The following is a 16,727-nucleotide window of genomic DNA, read 5'->3' on the forward strand; positions in this document are numbered from 1 at the left end:
CTGCATGAACATAGGGCTGCATATATCTTTTTGAGTTATGTGGTACGTGTGTTTTTTTTCTTCAGATAAATACCAAGAAGTAGAATTGCTGTATCATGTGGTAGTTCTATTTTTATTTTTTTGAGGGACCTCTGTACTGTTTTCCATAGCGACTACATCAATTTACATTCCCATCAACAGTTTACAAGGGTTTCCCTTTCTCCATATCCTCAACAACATTTGTCATTTTGATGACCATTATAACAGGTATAAGATGATATCTCTTTGTGGTTTTGATTTGCATTTCCCTGATGATTAGTCATGTTTAGCACTTTTTCCTGTACTTGTTGGCTATCTGTATGTCTTCTTTGGAAAATGTCTATTCAGATTCGCTGCCCATTTTTAAATCAGATTGAGTTTTTTGTTTTTTTGGAGGGGGGAGCAATTGAGTTGTAGTTCTTTATATATTTTGGATATTAACTCATTATCAGATATATTATTTGCGAATATTTTCTCCCATTCCTTTGGTTGTCTTTTCATTTTGTTGATTCTCAAACCTTTTTAAAAATTGTCTATATAACATTAAAAATTAAAGATTCCTTCAAGGTATTTTTTTTCTTTTACTTTGGTGTCTGGATAAGAAAAACTCTCACTGGCAATTGCAGTCTACAAGTGGTACGTGCATTGACTAAATAAATAGCATTTCATAGGGAACTCTGCCCTCACAAGGTTGATTTAGGGCTGTGTATGCTACATACAGAATCTGCACAGGTGGCATAATAGCATCAGTAAGGGGAGATTTAAAAGAAAAAATCTACTCAAAAATGATTGTAACTCATGAAAGTCTGCACTAAGCCAGGTCTTGTACATAATAGCTATTCAGTAGGTGACTTAAAATCCACAATTTCCATTTTTATACTTTTGCTTTTTAATATCCTAGGAAGGATATTTAATATCCAGGAAGAGGGCTGTGTCTGTCAATGTCACAAATTTCTTACTAGTCGGTTGGAAAGTCTGCAGGAATCTAGTTTATTCACATTCCATGTTGAGTACTTTTATGAGGAGAAAAAATAAACAGGATGCATAGTCTCTGTCAAGCTTACCATCTAGTGGGGACGAACTAAAGTCATTTCATTAAATTACTCTACTCAGATCACTATCCAAGATGCTGAAATATGGAGCGGGTGGGAAGGAAGTGTGAGCTTGGAGAAATAGGAAAGTGATCTTTACCTTCAAAAAATCTGCTATGTAGTTAGTTGATAAATCCTTTTGGAGGTACAAATGAGCTTCTTGTAAAGTTCATAAATTGCAAGTTTCTGAAATAGTGAACTTTCATTTTTCTCAGGCCATCTTGTTAACCTTATGTGATTTAGGAAAATTGCCCTAAAAGAGTTAGAATATGGAAAGTACTTTTTAAAAAATTCCGTTGCTGCCATTTCAAGGGCCTTCGTGGTTTTATTTGAGATACCTAGAGAACCTGAGGACTGCAGAGTTTGGAACCACTGTTGAGCAGGCAACTACTGGGCCTCTGTAATCATGAGACTTTGCTACCTCAAAAAACTATTATACACTTAATAAGTGTTCATCATTGCTGACAAAGATGTTAGTGATTCTTCTAAAGTGAAAATGTTGATCCTTCTTTAACTTTAAGGGTTGCATTCCGTATGGATGGTGAAGTCCAGGATCAGGATAGCCTAGTCATCTATAGTCATGCAAAGTGGTGAGAATGATGAACAAAGGTTAGAGGGCTGGGGAGGAGAAGGGAAAGAAAAGGGAAATTGGTTTGAAAGCTCTATACAACAGGCATGATGCCTTTCACTTTGAGAATAAGACGTTAGTAGCATCATAGACTTCTTAGAATGGTGAGGAGGCTCTACAAAGACTAAAATGTTTAAGGGAAATTACTTCACACATTTGCTGTGAATCAGCCTCTCTGCATAATCATCCTGAGAGGAATAGAATTATCGCATCAAAGTCAGTTAGGAAGCAAACTCTTTATTGGAACATGTAACCAAAACATGATTGATTTGTCTGCCATTTATTTATCCGTTCATTCATTTTTTCCAACAAATACTTATTGAATAACCATTATATACACTCTTCTAGGTTCTGAGAATACTGACTGAGATATGGCAGACATATCCTCACTACTCCCATGAAGCTAGGAAAGCAAACGAGTAGTTGTAGTAAATTGTGCTAGGGATGTACATACTACTGTAGATACAAAAAAAAAAAACACCCCAAAACCCAAATGGTCCTGATGTGGTCTGAGGAGTCAGAGAATGGCTCCATGAGTATGTCTAGTTTAGGATGAGTAGGAAATGTACTAGAGAGGACTGAGAAACAGTTGTCTGAGAATAAGTAGTGAATGAATGAAGGCAAAAGGAAAATTGGCATGTTTGAGGAAATAAATGTTTAGAATGGCCCCCTTAGAGGAGACTCCGAGAGGGATAGTGGTTAGAATTGAGGCCGATGGATCTTAGGTGATAGGTGGTAGATCTTAGAACATATGATCCACTTTAAAGAGTTTGGACTTTATCCAAAGTGAACTAGGAATCAGTTGAATGATTTTATGCAAGGGCAAGTGTGTGATCGATTTGTGTTTATCGAGGCATATGCTGGCTGCTGTGTGGACAATACATTTAAGCAAGATGGACGTCAGTTGGCAAGACTAGCTAGGATTCTGCTGAAGTACTCCAGATGAGACAAAATGATGGACAGGACTGCAGTTTTAACAGTGGGAATGCATAGAAGTGAAAGGAATTGAGAGAAGAAGAGGTGACTCAGCAAGACTCATGGCTATTTGATGTAAGATTGAGTGAGGGGAAGAATAAAGGATTATATTAACATTCAAATTGGGATTAATGGTACTATTGTTGATTAATGGTACTATTCATTGTGATAAGAAATGAAATAAGAACAGGTTTGAGACGTTAACTAATTTTATGTGGAGATATGCTGAGTTTGCCATGCCTAGAAATCATCAAAGTGATGATGTTTAATAAGCAGTCAGGTATACATATAAAGAATTCAATAGAGAGAGTAAACCTAGAAATATGGACTGGGAGTCATCAGCAAATAAATTATAATTGAAGCAATTAGAAGGATATGATCATCCAGATGAAATGAGAGGAATAGAACCCTGAGGAACAAAGGAAGTTAAGGAGAGGATAAAAGAAAATGAGCCTGCAAAGCTGATTGAGAAGAATTAACCTGATAGGTAAGAGAACACCAAGAGAGTGTGCTGATCTGAAAACTAAGAGCAAAGACAAATTGGGAGGGAAGGCAGAGTCAGCAATGCTACTTGCTGCTGTGAAGGTCAGGCAGGATAAGGACAAAGAATGGTCCACTGAATTCAATGGCATGAATAAGAGCAGTTCCACTAGAGTTTGGAGGACGAGTGACTGTTTGTAGCACTCCATTTTCATCTTTTTCCTGTCAGTCAATCACCTGGGTTGTAGGAATTATGTAAAAGTCAAGACACTTGCACACTGTTGGTTCGACTGCAAATTGGTGCAGCCACTATAGAAAACAGCATGGAGGTTCCTCAAAAAATTAAACGTAGAACTACCTTATGACCAAGTAATTCCACTTCTGAAGAAATCAAAACACTAATTCAAAAAGACATGCACCCCTGTGTTCATTGCAGCTATTTACAATAGCCAAGGTATGGAAGCAATCTAAGTGCCCATCAATAGACGACTGAATAAAGAAGGTGTGATACATATATACAATGGAATATTACTCAGCCATAAAAAGTGAAATATAACCATTTGCAACAACATGGATGGACTTAAAGAGTATTATGCTAAGTGAAATAACTCAGACAGAGAAAGACAAATACCATATGATCTCACTTATATGTGGAATCTAAAGAACAAAATAAACAAACAAACAAACAGAAACGGACTTATAGATACAGAGAATAAACTGATGGTTGCCAAATAGGAGGGGGTTTGGGAGGCTGGGTGAAAAAGGGGAAGGGATTAAGAAATGCAAATTGGTAGTTACACAATAGTCATGGGGATGTAAAGTACAGCATAGGGAATATAGTCAATAATATTGTAATTACTATGTATAGTGCCAGGTGGGTACTAGACTAATCAAAGGGATCATTTCATAAGTTACATAAATGTCTGATCACTATGGTGGACATCTGAAACTAACATAAAATAATATTGAATGTCAACTCTAATTGAAAAAGAAAAAAGAAAAAAAAGAATACACAGAATCCAGGGGAAGACCTCTTCTTTGAGTCAAGTGCATAAGCTGCAGTAACATTCATTGTGATCCTTTAGGAGCCATTTTTGCTCATTTTGAGTCCTCAGCCAAGTAGTGTAGATTGCTTAGTTTTAGGGAGATGAGATGCGATTTCAGTTATTGAAAAATATTTTTAAATAAAAATCCAATGAAACAAAAATGTTTTAATGCATAAAGATTAATTTTAATTATCCAGAACACCACAGCATTAAAGTTTCCATCAAGAAAACTTTTACTTCTATAAATGTAATATTTCAGAACCTTATTTTGAAATTCCTTTGAAAACAAAAAAGGAACCTTCAGAGTTCAAATACACAATTTTATCACTATTAAAAAATGTGAATCTGTACTTCAATCCATAACGAATACACCGCTATAGACAATACAGTAAGGTCACAATTCTTTTTAAGGAATGGGAATAAGTAATTCTTCCTTATTTTGATGGCCTTGGTTTGGTTTTTGAGGGACTCTCCTTTATTTTTGTCGTCTTTTTCTCCTTATTTTTAAGCTTTGAGTTTGAGTGGCTATATTCCCTAAATCCAGTATCCTGAAAAATAATAGAAAGATAAGGGCATAGTAGAGAGAGAACAGGTACCATTATTGGTTTAGATAAGTAGCCCTAGTGCATACTTTTTGAGTCAATTTTTTATTTTTTCCTCAGTATTTTTAGGAAATTATGGCAGGCTATCCTCACCCTAATACAATGTGCTGTGGGGTAGAGTGCCATATAATGTGAATTTGCTTTGTACTCCTCCGAAAGATGTTTAATCCCTAGAATTGATAAGATTTTACTGGCAAAGGAGAATATTATGCTGGGGCTAGAACTCCAAGTTTGAATCCTGGTTCAACCATGTATACTTTGTGTGTCAAGTTTTTTAACCTCTCTAGCCTCAGTTTCTTTTTCTGTGAAACGGGGAACATGACAGAATTTTCCCCACAGATTTATTATAACAATCAAATAAGTAACATTTTTATGTATATAAATATATACATGTCTGTATATAAGTATATACATGTATACATACACAATTTTATGCAATTCCGTGATGTGGACCTGTGTTAAAAATGAGAGTCCTTTTTATTATGAGTAAATCTTTATAGTTATACTTTGAATTCTTTGTTGTATTCACACCATTATTCCAGTTGTAATAATGAGTAAAAGGGAAACAAAACACTCTCTGGTCATGGCCTTCCTTTGACTGATGAAGTACATCACCCAGTGTATCTGGCAAGGATGGCTATTCAGCTCTATTTTTCATGTGTGCCTTCAACATGCTCAGACCACCTCATGACTTAAAGATCTGCATAACTCAGGGGTTAGGCAATCCATTGCTTCTAGTGAGACATGCAAAGAGACTCAGGCCATGCTGCCACTGAAGTCTTAGAACTTTTGAATCATAGTCCATGGGTAAGTGTCCCATTTTTTTCAATTCTATATTATTTCTATTTCAATTCTATATTATATTGCTCCTTCTCTCCCCTGGCTCTCCACCTAGCTGACTGCATTCCCTGGTACTCTCCTCTAAGCTCTTGAAGTACCCATGGCAAGCCATATCATCATCACCAGCCTTGTCATCATAATTAGTAATTGTGTAGTCCTTTACATTTTAAGGACACACACATGCACACACACCACTTGTTTCTCCTGTGAAATAGATTATTATTATCCTTATTTAATAGATAATGAAGCTCAGAAAAGGTAACATTGCTTACCTGTGGGCACCTAGAATATGAGTGATAGAGCTAGAACCGGAGGCTCTTGTCCCTCCTCCCCACTGCTGCTAATCTCCTCCTGTTTTTTGGCTTTTTCAGCTGCAGCCCTTATGTCCTCCAGAGATTACCTTTTCCCACTTGGGAATGCTAAAGAAATTAGAAAAAGACATGTCCCCAAAAGCAGAGAAGAATCCCGGCCTATGCCAAGATTGAGTGCAATTAAGAATAAGAAATTCAGTTTATGAACTGAGATAAGCTGAGCTTTCCTTGCATTTAGGCTTTTCCTAATTTGCAGGAATCACTAATTTGTAGAAGCCCTTGGCTCTATAGAAAGCTTTCTGTGTCATTAGCGTACCCTGAGAGATCATGGTAACTTTGTGAAACTTGCTTCTTGAGAAAATGCAGATCGAGTCTAAGGAAGGTTTTTATTCTTTGTCCAATTTATTATGACCACTTAAATTTCAAATTGCAATAATTAAGACATTTAAAGAATTTTTTATGTAGGTGCCAATAATCAGATCCTTTTTTGCTGTGAAAAGACAGAGGTTACCTAACCGTCCAGAAAGAGGAAGTGTTAAGGCTGCTGCAAACCCTGACTCTGAAAACAATGGTGATTAGTTGGAAATTTCATAATGGCCTCAAAATCTGAAAATATTCATATCTTTCGACCCAGCATTTCCACTTCTAGTAATACTTGGACACATTAGCAAGGATATGGGTACAAGAATATCCACCGAAGAGTTATCATTATTATTAAAAACAAAAAACAAAAAACGAAAAACAAAATACCATCCAGAATTCATCAGTAGTAGCATGCCATATCCATCATCCTGTGGAATGCTAGGCAGCTGACAAAAACTATGAGGTAGAAGAATAATGGGTACTAGCAAGGGAAAATGATGAAAATTGGTTACAGGGAAAAAAGCCATTTGCGAAAATATTAATGATAATCAAAATGGAGGAGGAAGAAATTAAGTATATAGGAAAGAAAAACAATTGGCAGTCTGTGTTATGCCATTGCTAATTGTTATCGAGGTGTGAGATTACAGAGAGCATGCATTTTCAGCGATATGTTCATGCATTTAAAAGTATTTTATTATAAGCCTGCTGCATACCAGGTATATTCTAGGTGCTGAGGATGTACATAGAACTTACATTTTAGAAGAGATAAAAAATTAGCAAGTAAGTGGATTAACATTTGAATTTTTAGATAAGCAGAGTCTATTACTATTAATAATAAGACATTTTTAAGATAAAAAAAATAGGAGACTATTACTAAAGAAAGAGGGAGACAGATCCTGTGATCAGTAGCCTTTCTGCTCATGGAGGTAAAAGGCTGGTAATCAAAATAAAACCAATGGAATAGGCCTAATTTTAGGTCCATCATTTCTAACAGTGTCCCAAGACTTGAGCCATGATTTACAGGTTTACTCTAAATCACTTATTGTAGGCAAGTGATTATTTTTGGTTAACTACCTGTACATGGGAGGAAATTGAATATAGTAGCTGATTCTTACATTTTACAGACATTTAAACAAAAATGTTGATTCTTTCCTGTTTCTTTTATTTTATTAACCTTACTACTAGGAAAGGCTCATCGAAGATAAAATTATATAAGTATTTGTTCTTTTTACATTAGAAAATTCTGCATTCTCAAATAGAACAGGTTAATTTCTTTTTTTATAAAATCATTGGCAAGGTGGCAATAAAGGTCAGTTAAAAATTTTTATTTTTCATTAATAATTACTGTTTTATTATAAACTGCAAATTTCACACTGGGATTATCTGCTTGTAGTGTAAACTAGGAGAATTTAATAACATTTCAACAAGAACTATTTTAAGACCATATTACTCAAATTTTCTTTTTGTATTTGAGCATAATCTTTAAGATTGCTGTAATTTTAAGTCTTGAAAACTAAATTGAAACTGGTAGAGAAACAACTGAATCTCTTAACTTTTTATATTAAAAGTACTCTTTTAAAACTTTATAGATAGTGTTCATTTATTAATTTAATGAAATTCAACAAGTTTCTACTGATGGCCTTTTCTATACCAGACCCTAGATATTATAGATATAGCAATGAATATAGTATAGACTCCGAACTCAAGAACTCTTAGTCTAAACAGAAAGACAGCGAAGTAAACAGAAAAATAACACAAACTGTTGGGGGCGTGGAGGGCACGTTATTTATAGATATGTATGGAACGATTCAGCATTTCTCACCACTGTTTGATACTGCCTCTGCTTTTCTAACCAGAGAGTCCCCCAAAAGCAGAATTAAACATTCAATAATCTCTTCCATATCTGAGTATAGTGTAAGGGACAGGGTCCCTTACGGGAACAGTGAGAATCTTCAGGCTACATTGCTATAAATTTAGCACCTCTTTCCATGTAAGTTTCTCTAAAACTTGCCTCAGTGATTAAGGAATGCTCAAGCTCGCCAATTATGTATGCCACGAGTTCTCATTTTTCCAGCTTTGCTTTTTTTCCAGAACCAGGCACAGATAACAAGCAATTATTTCTTGTTAGGACAATACAAGTAGGAAATAAAAGACCTTTTTAAAATAAATAGTAGATCATCAAATGTGTGTATATATGTGATTACGAACAGACGAAGAAGAGTGATCGGCCATGTGCCTCCTTCCAAGGATATTAGAACAGTTTTCATTTTGTTTTTGTGGACACACACACATCTATGACTACTCAAGTATATGTACATATCATGTTGAAATATATGTACATATATATTCCCTCTATAGTTCAGGTCTTCAGTATAAATATCTAGAAACCGGTTTAGTTTGATCAGGTTGCTGTAACAAAATACCACAGACTAGGTAGCTTATAAACAGCAAATATTTATTTCTCACAGTTAGTTCTGGAGATTGGGAGTCCAGGATCATAGTCTCAGCATAATCCTTTCTAGGCGACATCCAGAGCCTTCTTGCTGCGTCCTCACATGGTGGAAGGGGCCAGGGAGCTCTCTTTCATGAAGCACTAATCCCGTTCGTGAAGGTTCAACCCTCATAAAGTAATCATCCTCCAGAGGTCCCTTGGGGTTAGGATTTCAACATGTGAATTTGGGGATTGGGGTGGGGGGGGACAAACATTCAGACCACAGCAGAAACCATCAGTTATATTTCCCATATCAAAGTCTAAAACAAAAATCAACAGAGGTTAAACAACAAAACAAAAAACAGAGCTATAGTTATTCGATTTCCAGATAAAGAAGAGCCCATGTCACCTAAGCTAAAAGCAGAAGAGTGAGCCATAGAGGGAAATGGGGAACTTGTTCCACAATAGGAGATGTCCCGGATTATTAAGTTCTAGTTGGTTAAGGAAAGGATTTTAAAGATTTCCATGGGGTTAGTCGTGGTCCTGTTTAGGTGACAAGAGTGCAGATATAATTTTAAAGAGGTCAGAGGAAACATTATGCACATGCTTAGGCCTTGGCAATATTTTCTTCTTTAACTTTGGAGAGAGAAGTACGCAGACATAAACCCTTACAGCTGGCGAAGCGCATGAGCCCAGCCATCCTGTTAGGTGTGTTCTGTGAAGACGCCTGTCCTACTGCTGAGGAGGTGGCAGCTCAGACGGGTTGGGTGCTTCGTTAAATCCACGAGCATCTGCTGAGAAACTGTTCCATGGACTTACTTATTCTCCAAAATGGGCCTCAAGATGGACTGACTTACCAGTTATCTGCTTTCCCTGAAGGCAAAAACGAGATATATTGTTGCTTACTTAGTAAATAGAGATTTCCTAAATGAGCAATAGGGGGTTGGATATAGAGTCCTGGCACACATCATTGCTGGTCCCTAAAACCTGAGTTTATGTCCATGCAAACAGCTTTGGTGCTGTCAGAACAAACCAGGTCACCTGGGTTCACGTTCCAGGTGTTTACTCTGTCCTGCTGCTTCTGCCTTTTCTATACCCAGATACTTCTTCAAATTACAGATGAAAAAAAAAAAAACCTTCACAAAGTTTTAAAAAGTTAGAGATTTTTTTAAATAGAATCAGAAGTTTCAATGACAGGATTCATGTGCAAAAATCAAGCACACCTAGTACCTCTAATACAATTTGATTTATAGAGTTTACATTCATAGATTGCTTTTTTAGAGCCAGATCTGTGTAAATGGAGTTTTGCTCTGCATCTTACCTTATTAGGTCAGTTCTCAGACCTCCAGTGTTACAAAAGGCTCAGAAAATAAAGCACACAAAAGGTTGACTGTCACAATATTGGTGTGTCTTTGTCTTTTCTCCAGGTGGGGGAGTTCAGAGCCCATGCTGCTGAGTGGACAGCCAACGTCACAGCCGAGTTCAAGGAAACCAGGAGACGGCTGAGTGTGGAGATTTATGACAAGTTCCAGCGCGCCACCTCCATTAAGCGGAAGCTCTCTGCAGAACTGGCTGGGAACCACAACCAGGAGCTGACTCCTTGTAGGCGGACCCTGTCCGTGAACCACCTGGCCAGTGAGAGGGATGTCTTGCCTCCCTTACTGAAAACTGAAAGTATCTATTTGAATGGATTGACGCCACACTGTGCAGGCGAGGAAATTGCTGTTATAGAGAACATTAAATAGCCCTCTCTTTCAAGAGCCTTAGGCATAGCCATAGGTGAGGACTTCTATATGATCTTTATGACTGTTGCTGGTAGCATTTTTTAAACTGTGCATGAGCTCCAAAAGTGGGGGAAAAATAGATACACCCATCATGGTCATCTGCCATCAAAAGAATCTGGAATTCTGAGCCAGCACTATCTTTTTGATGATGCTTGTTGAAAGATCCACTTTCTTAGATGAGTGGAGTAAAACAAGCAATGTCTGATGCCTTTCTGTGCCCAGACTGTTTTTCTCTCTTTTTTTCTAATGTGCCATAAGGCTTCAGAATGAATTATAATTGTTTCTGGTAATAATGTAGCTTCGAGGGATCAGTCCTTAATTTTTCAGGGTCTACCTAACTGAGCCTAGATACGGACCACTTATGGATGACGTTTCTTTTTGTAAATGGCAAGAAATTCTTACGCAGCCTTTTACCTAAGAAATTTTCTGTCAGTGCCTTATCTTATGAAGAAGCAGAACCTCTCTCTAGCTAATGTGTGGTTTCTCCTTCCCCGCCCCACACCTAGGCTCACCTACAGTCCTTTACCCCATGACCCCCATTTGAATACCATACCTTGCTGGAAACTGTGTAAAATGACTGACGTGATGATACCAGAAGAAGGAATAGATGCCAAATTAGATGGACATTGAAGCAACACTCAGAAACCCTAGCAGTAAAGGCACTGCAGAGAAATGAGGGGCAAAGATGGCCCCTCTGAGTATTTATTTGACTCAGGTACCAGTGGTACACACATACAGTGTCATTATTACCAGGCTGGTAAAATTGGCTGCTCCCAGTCCCTTTTTTTCCTGGCAGTATTTGGAATTGGTCATTTATTAATAACTATACATTTTTTAAAGCGGAAGAAGATAATCCATATATATATATAAGTAATCTGGCAGAAGAAAACTGTTAAAAGGATATTTTTAGGAGGTGATTAGAGAGTTAAGATTTAAATTGGAAGCGATTTAAGATAATGGGTGCGAATTACCATTCTGATAAAAACAAGATAGCGAAACAATATGTTATGAGCATTTGAATAAACATTATACTGCCAGCATCAATTTGCTTTTTGGTGTATGAAAGAAAGGCTTATATGATTTTCTTTCCTTGAGTGACTTTTGCCAGATGAGGGGAGGTGACACAGCAGGCAGGACTGGGCTCAGGCCTCACCTTCTGTGGGTGTACCTCTGGAGTTGTGACTGAGTGTGAGAGCAGAAGTTGGAAGTGGGATCACTGTGATTTTGCACATGGAAAAATGCAGATTGCAGGCATAATTCATCTCTGACAATAGAGAAAAAGCTGTTATAGCACAATTTAAATCTTGAGAGCTTTTTTTTTTTTGAATAGAAAAGGCTGATAATCCTTTTTAGTTTAATTTTATATCCTGTAACTCTGGATGTTTCCAAAATTCAGAAGAAATTCAGTAAAGGCACTTAATAGATTGCTACTCTTTCTTTTATTTTCATACTTAGATCTGCTGTACATTGTATATATAATTTTTAAAAATGCAGAAAGAAAATAATTTCCCTAAATATAATTGCAAAACATTTCTTTTACTATTTGAGGGTGGGGGAGGGGTGCTCTGAAAAAGTGGCGTTCAGATTAGGGTCTTAAAAATTAACCCAGGATCTTAAAAAAAAAAAAAAAACTTAATAGATGCTTATTTTCCAAAATTTAAATTTAAGCTAAAAATGTAAATATTCAGCTAACTTGTTAAAGGTACTTTTCTAAACTTAAAAAATTCTAACCGAAATTTTAGAAAGTCAGGCTCTTTTAGAAAGAAAGCTACATCCATTTCCTCAGTAACTGTTCTGAAAGTTCATATGGTGGGTTGCACCATGTATAAACTGTGAATTGTATTGACAAATAAAGTTTGTAATTAAAGTCAGCATTTTCTGAGTCTCCTGTTTGCTGCTGAGAATTTAGATCTGATTCTAAGGAAAACTCTGGGAGGTCGCTTTCCACTCTGTTTTTGTGTGTGTGTGTGGCTCCTTAATTCACAATATTCGGGAAAAATTTTGGATGCAGTATTGCTACCCTTGTTAACTACATGCAGAAATGTTCTTCTCGAAGGCTGTGGATCAAACAGAAATAACCTGAAATTTCATTTTTGAAATAGATTTAAAATAGCATATGAGTTCAAGATTGTTTCTATTAAATGACGATATATTAGTATCTTATTTTATCATTGTTAGACCTTGTCCTGACACTGAAGTAATATGAATGCTGAACACAGGCACCTGATTTTTTTAAGAAAAAAAGGAAACATCTGGTAGTGTTGAAGCCCATAGAAGGTAGTTGTCAACTCACCTTCTGGACTTTATACCCCAAGTATTTGGACTACATGCCTTGTTGGTTCATATGTAAATTTATTTATTCATTCCCAAGCACCTTGATGCTCAGTAAATACCTGAACACTGGTTCCCAGCGTTATCCTTAAGACTGGTGAAAATCTACAAAAGCATGCATATCAGATCAATTTTGTTTTCTCCAGCTTTATTTTGTTTACTTCTTGTAGAAAACTGATAACGATTTTGACACAGTCTAGAGTTTTCTGGTGAGTTTATTTTTTCACTGAACCAGTTTAAGAGTGAGTAGTTTTTCCCTGAAGGATATTTGAAAAAATAAATTAAGTACTAGAACCAGCAAAGGTCAAGAACTCTCTCATCTGAAATCGTAGACATGGATTCCAGACAAGGCTCTCTATCCACCCTACAACTATTAAACATAGAAGTGATTGTTTTGAAGTTTTTTACATTTCTCATATAAATCTATATACTTTGCTAGACAGTTCATGTCACGTACCCTATTTTTCAATAACATTTCACTCTTGCAATACAGGAAAAAGTGAAACTTCTAAAGCCAAGAAAGAATTGAACAATTTCTGTCTCAGGAACATGTGACATATAACAAAGACCAATTTCCACCTCATTTTGTGTAAAAAATCTGTAGAATTCTTTGATTCTTAAGGCTAGAAGTTCAGAGTAAGAGAAATTTTAAATGGATATCAAAAAAACAAAAACAAATTTAAACATTCTGAAGACTCAAGATAGCTATTTATACCTACAAACTGGAGGCCCAGATCAACTTTTATTCTTGTTTTCTTTTTTTAAAATATGTTTGCTGTTCTAGTAAAATCATAATTTATTTGTGGTTTGCCTTCCCTAGTAAAATGTGAAGATAAATTTGCTTTTGTATAAAGTAAAAGACGTTTCTATTTGAATACTCATAACTCCATTAAAATTAATACGTGATTTTTGGCTTCAGCATGCGTTTAAATGTCCTTTCCTAGTGAAACTTACTGGCCCTCGCACACGCCCATGTGTTGCTTCCGAGATGGCGTGGAGCGACATGGTTACTTTTGATAGGAACTTTTAAGAGTAACTCATTGTGGTCATATTAATAAGGGGAAAGTTTCATAAGCTCCATGTTTGTTTCATACCTGGATACTTCCCCACCCAAATCTCAGTGACCCCCTTCTTAAATGACAGGGATTAGTTTCAATGACTAGGAGTTTTGATTCTGCTCTTTTGTTTGACTCAACACCATTTATTCACTAAGCCCCAGTTTTTACTATTTCTACTATTCATTGAACCATTTGTTATTTTCCTAGTATTAGCATCATAAAATATGTTCACTGTGTTATGCTAGTCTCAATTACAACTGGTTTTTTATCTTTATGTTATTCTTTTCCAAAGAATTTCTGTTCCTTCGCCAAAATCTCAATGTCCTAGTCTTTACACTTTTTCTTTTGCACTTGAACGTCCCTCTGAGCTCCATCTCCATCTAGCTAACTCCTGCTGGATTTCTCCATTGCTCAAAGGTGTCTCAACATATCCAAGATCTTCATAATATGTCCCCAAACCTGGCCCTCCTTTGATGTTACCTATTTTAGCAAGCGACACCACCGTCTATCTGATTGGGCAAGTCATCTTCATTTTCCTCTCTCCTTCCACTCCATACCCACCTATCGCCAAGCCCTACTGACTTGTATCTTGAATGTGTCTCGAATTTGAACATAGCCATTACCTTAATCCAAGCCACCACCATATCTCCCCTTCTACTAACTGCTTTTGTATTGTTCTCTGCTCCTGTCATTGATGGAAGAGTAGTCTTTTAAATATGCAAATCTGATTGTGTTACCTTCCAGTTTACATCCACTAATTGTCTTTCATTTTGGGGGGAGTAAGACCACAATCCTTCAAATGGCCTTTTTTTTTTTGGTCTACCTTATGACATCTTTTCCAGACTCATCTTGTACTGCTCTCTAATTGTCTTTATTCCAGCCCCACTGGATCCCTCTCTTTTTATCTTGCTGATGTTGTTCCTTGTGCCTAGAATACTTGGTCTTTTTTTGCACCTCAACCTTTTTCATCTAACAAACTCCTACTCATTCTTCAAGTATCACTTTCTTTGATAAGCCTTCCCTGATACCAATTCAGTTACCTTTATACTCTATAAAACTCTGTTTTTTTTCCCCCTCAGCTCATTAAATACTCATCACTATTCTTATTTGATTACTATCCATCTTCCCCATTAGAATGTAATTCACTTGTTTTAACTTACTATGTTATTTCTAGATACTAGCAAAGTACACATAGTAAATGCTCAAAAAATACATGACGAACAATTGAATGAAGATCAAAACGTATTTAACTGTTGTAACCATCTGAAGGATCCTGTATATAAGTATCCCAAATTTTCTCAGTTCCACAAACATTTATCTGTCCTCTTCTACTGGCTTAGTAGCAAATGGAATACAAATAGCAATGATTTCTCCTATTAGCTGACAAGCTGGTATTAGTTACTACTCATTGTGTATAAAAAAGTCAAAGCCAATTCTTTAACTAGACAGACTTGCAGTTTGTCATTATTATACACTCTTACTGCTTATAAGCAAGGGTTTCATTATTTTTATTTCCAAATTTTGGCTTACAATAGATACTATCAAAGCTTTTCGATTATTATCTAATCTTGAAAATTTGTTTAGAAATTAATTGCAAAACATTTGCTAATACTAGTAAATGGGTACCTTTTATCAGTAGAAAGCTAATTGTACATTTATTATCCTTGCCAAATAAAATTCAGCTTTTTCATGCTTAAATTTATAAGCAGTCTTGGAAGAAATCCATTATTAGGCACATTTTGTACTGTAACCAACAGAAAATGTTAGTCACTTACATGGTATAATTTCAATATTAATTCATAAACATTGGTTTTCATTCAGTTCATGCCTGACTTGTAGATGATATCCCATTTCACACTGTCCAATTAATAGAAGTGTGTAGATGATTTTTATCACACTATCTACTTTGCTTTAAAAACATTTTAGGCTTTTAAACATTATTATATTAGAATGTTTCTGTGTTTCTGGATTTTTATTACAAATTTTAAACTGGCATCAGTAAGTGGCAATGTCTGGCCCAGATTCAAATTTTATCCTGTCCGAGTATTTCGCATTTGAAAAAATAATAGCATCAAGATACCATCAAGACATCTAATTAACCCATCTTGTTCCTCAGTCATGTGCAGCAATTCAAAGTTTACACATGCATTGAGAAAGTTTAATATTGACAAGGTCTAGATATATACAAGGAGCACGAACCTCATCCATGATTACATTGTACGTGCAAACAAAGTATTACCCTGATCATGGTTTACCAAGTCAATAGTTTTCGAGAGTCTTTAATGTGCCAATCACTAGAAATACTAAGCCAAATAAATGTCTGCCCTCTAGGAGATGGGAAGACAATGACATGCAGCACGGATGGAGGGAATCATCTCAGTGCCGAGGAGCCCTGAACCAAAGGCCCTTACCTTTTTATAAACCTGGGAGGCTGAGACAGAAGGAAAGGCAGACGGGCTAGCAGTGGAAAGTTACTGAATCAAGGTGGAGAAAGTGCCTCAGCTGAGGCCCTAATAATAAGGCCCCCATATGAGGACACCTGTGTTCAAGACCTTGACGGCACTGCTTCCAGAAAATTACAGCGCGGTGACTGGGAAGGGCAACTTCCCCCATGATGGCCGTTTCCCCCCATGAAATAGCCTATGGTCGGGCCTGAAAGATCACACATAGAATTTTGCCCTGGAGGCATTTCAAACTTTAGGGAGTAATGTGAATAGATCTCTGCTTGTAAAATACCGCTCGGGCAAAAGTATGGAATAGCTACTGAGG

The 16,727-nt window shown here is 36.5% G+C and overlaps 1 protein-coding gene across 4 annotated transcripts in view; it reads left to right on the top strand.

Moving 5' to 3' along the window:
• The window catches only part of KCNK2 (potassium two pore domain channel subfamily K member 2), a 98,871-nt gene extending 86,430 nt beyond the window's left edge, over nucleotides 1-12,441 (top strand). For all 4 annotated transcript variants that reach the window (XM_006907727.3, XM_006907725.3, XM_015586286.2 and 1 more), the window contains exon 7: nucleotides 10,213-12,441. In XM_006907727.3, coding sequence (XP_006907789.1) covers nucleotides 10,213-10,530 — 318 coding nt within the window. In that variant the 3' untranslated portion in view covers nucleotides 10,531-12,441. The remainder of the gene's footprint in view (nucleotides 1-10,212) is intronic.
• Nucleotides 12,442-16,727: the final 4,286 nt, after the last annotated feature.

The sequence above is a fragment of the Pteropus alecto genome, unplaced genomic scaffold (genome assembly GCF_000325575.1).
Source record: "Pteropus alecto unplaced genomic scaffold, ASM32557v1 scaffold101, whole genome shotgun sequence".
In the NCBI taxonomy this organism is placed as follows: Eukaryota; Metazoa; Chordata; class Mammalia; order Chiroptera; family Pteropodidae; genus Pteropus; species Pteropus alecto.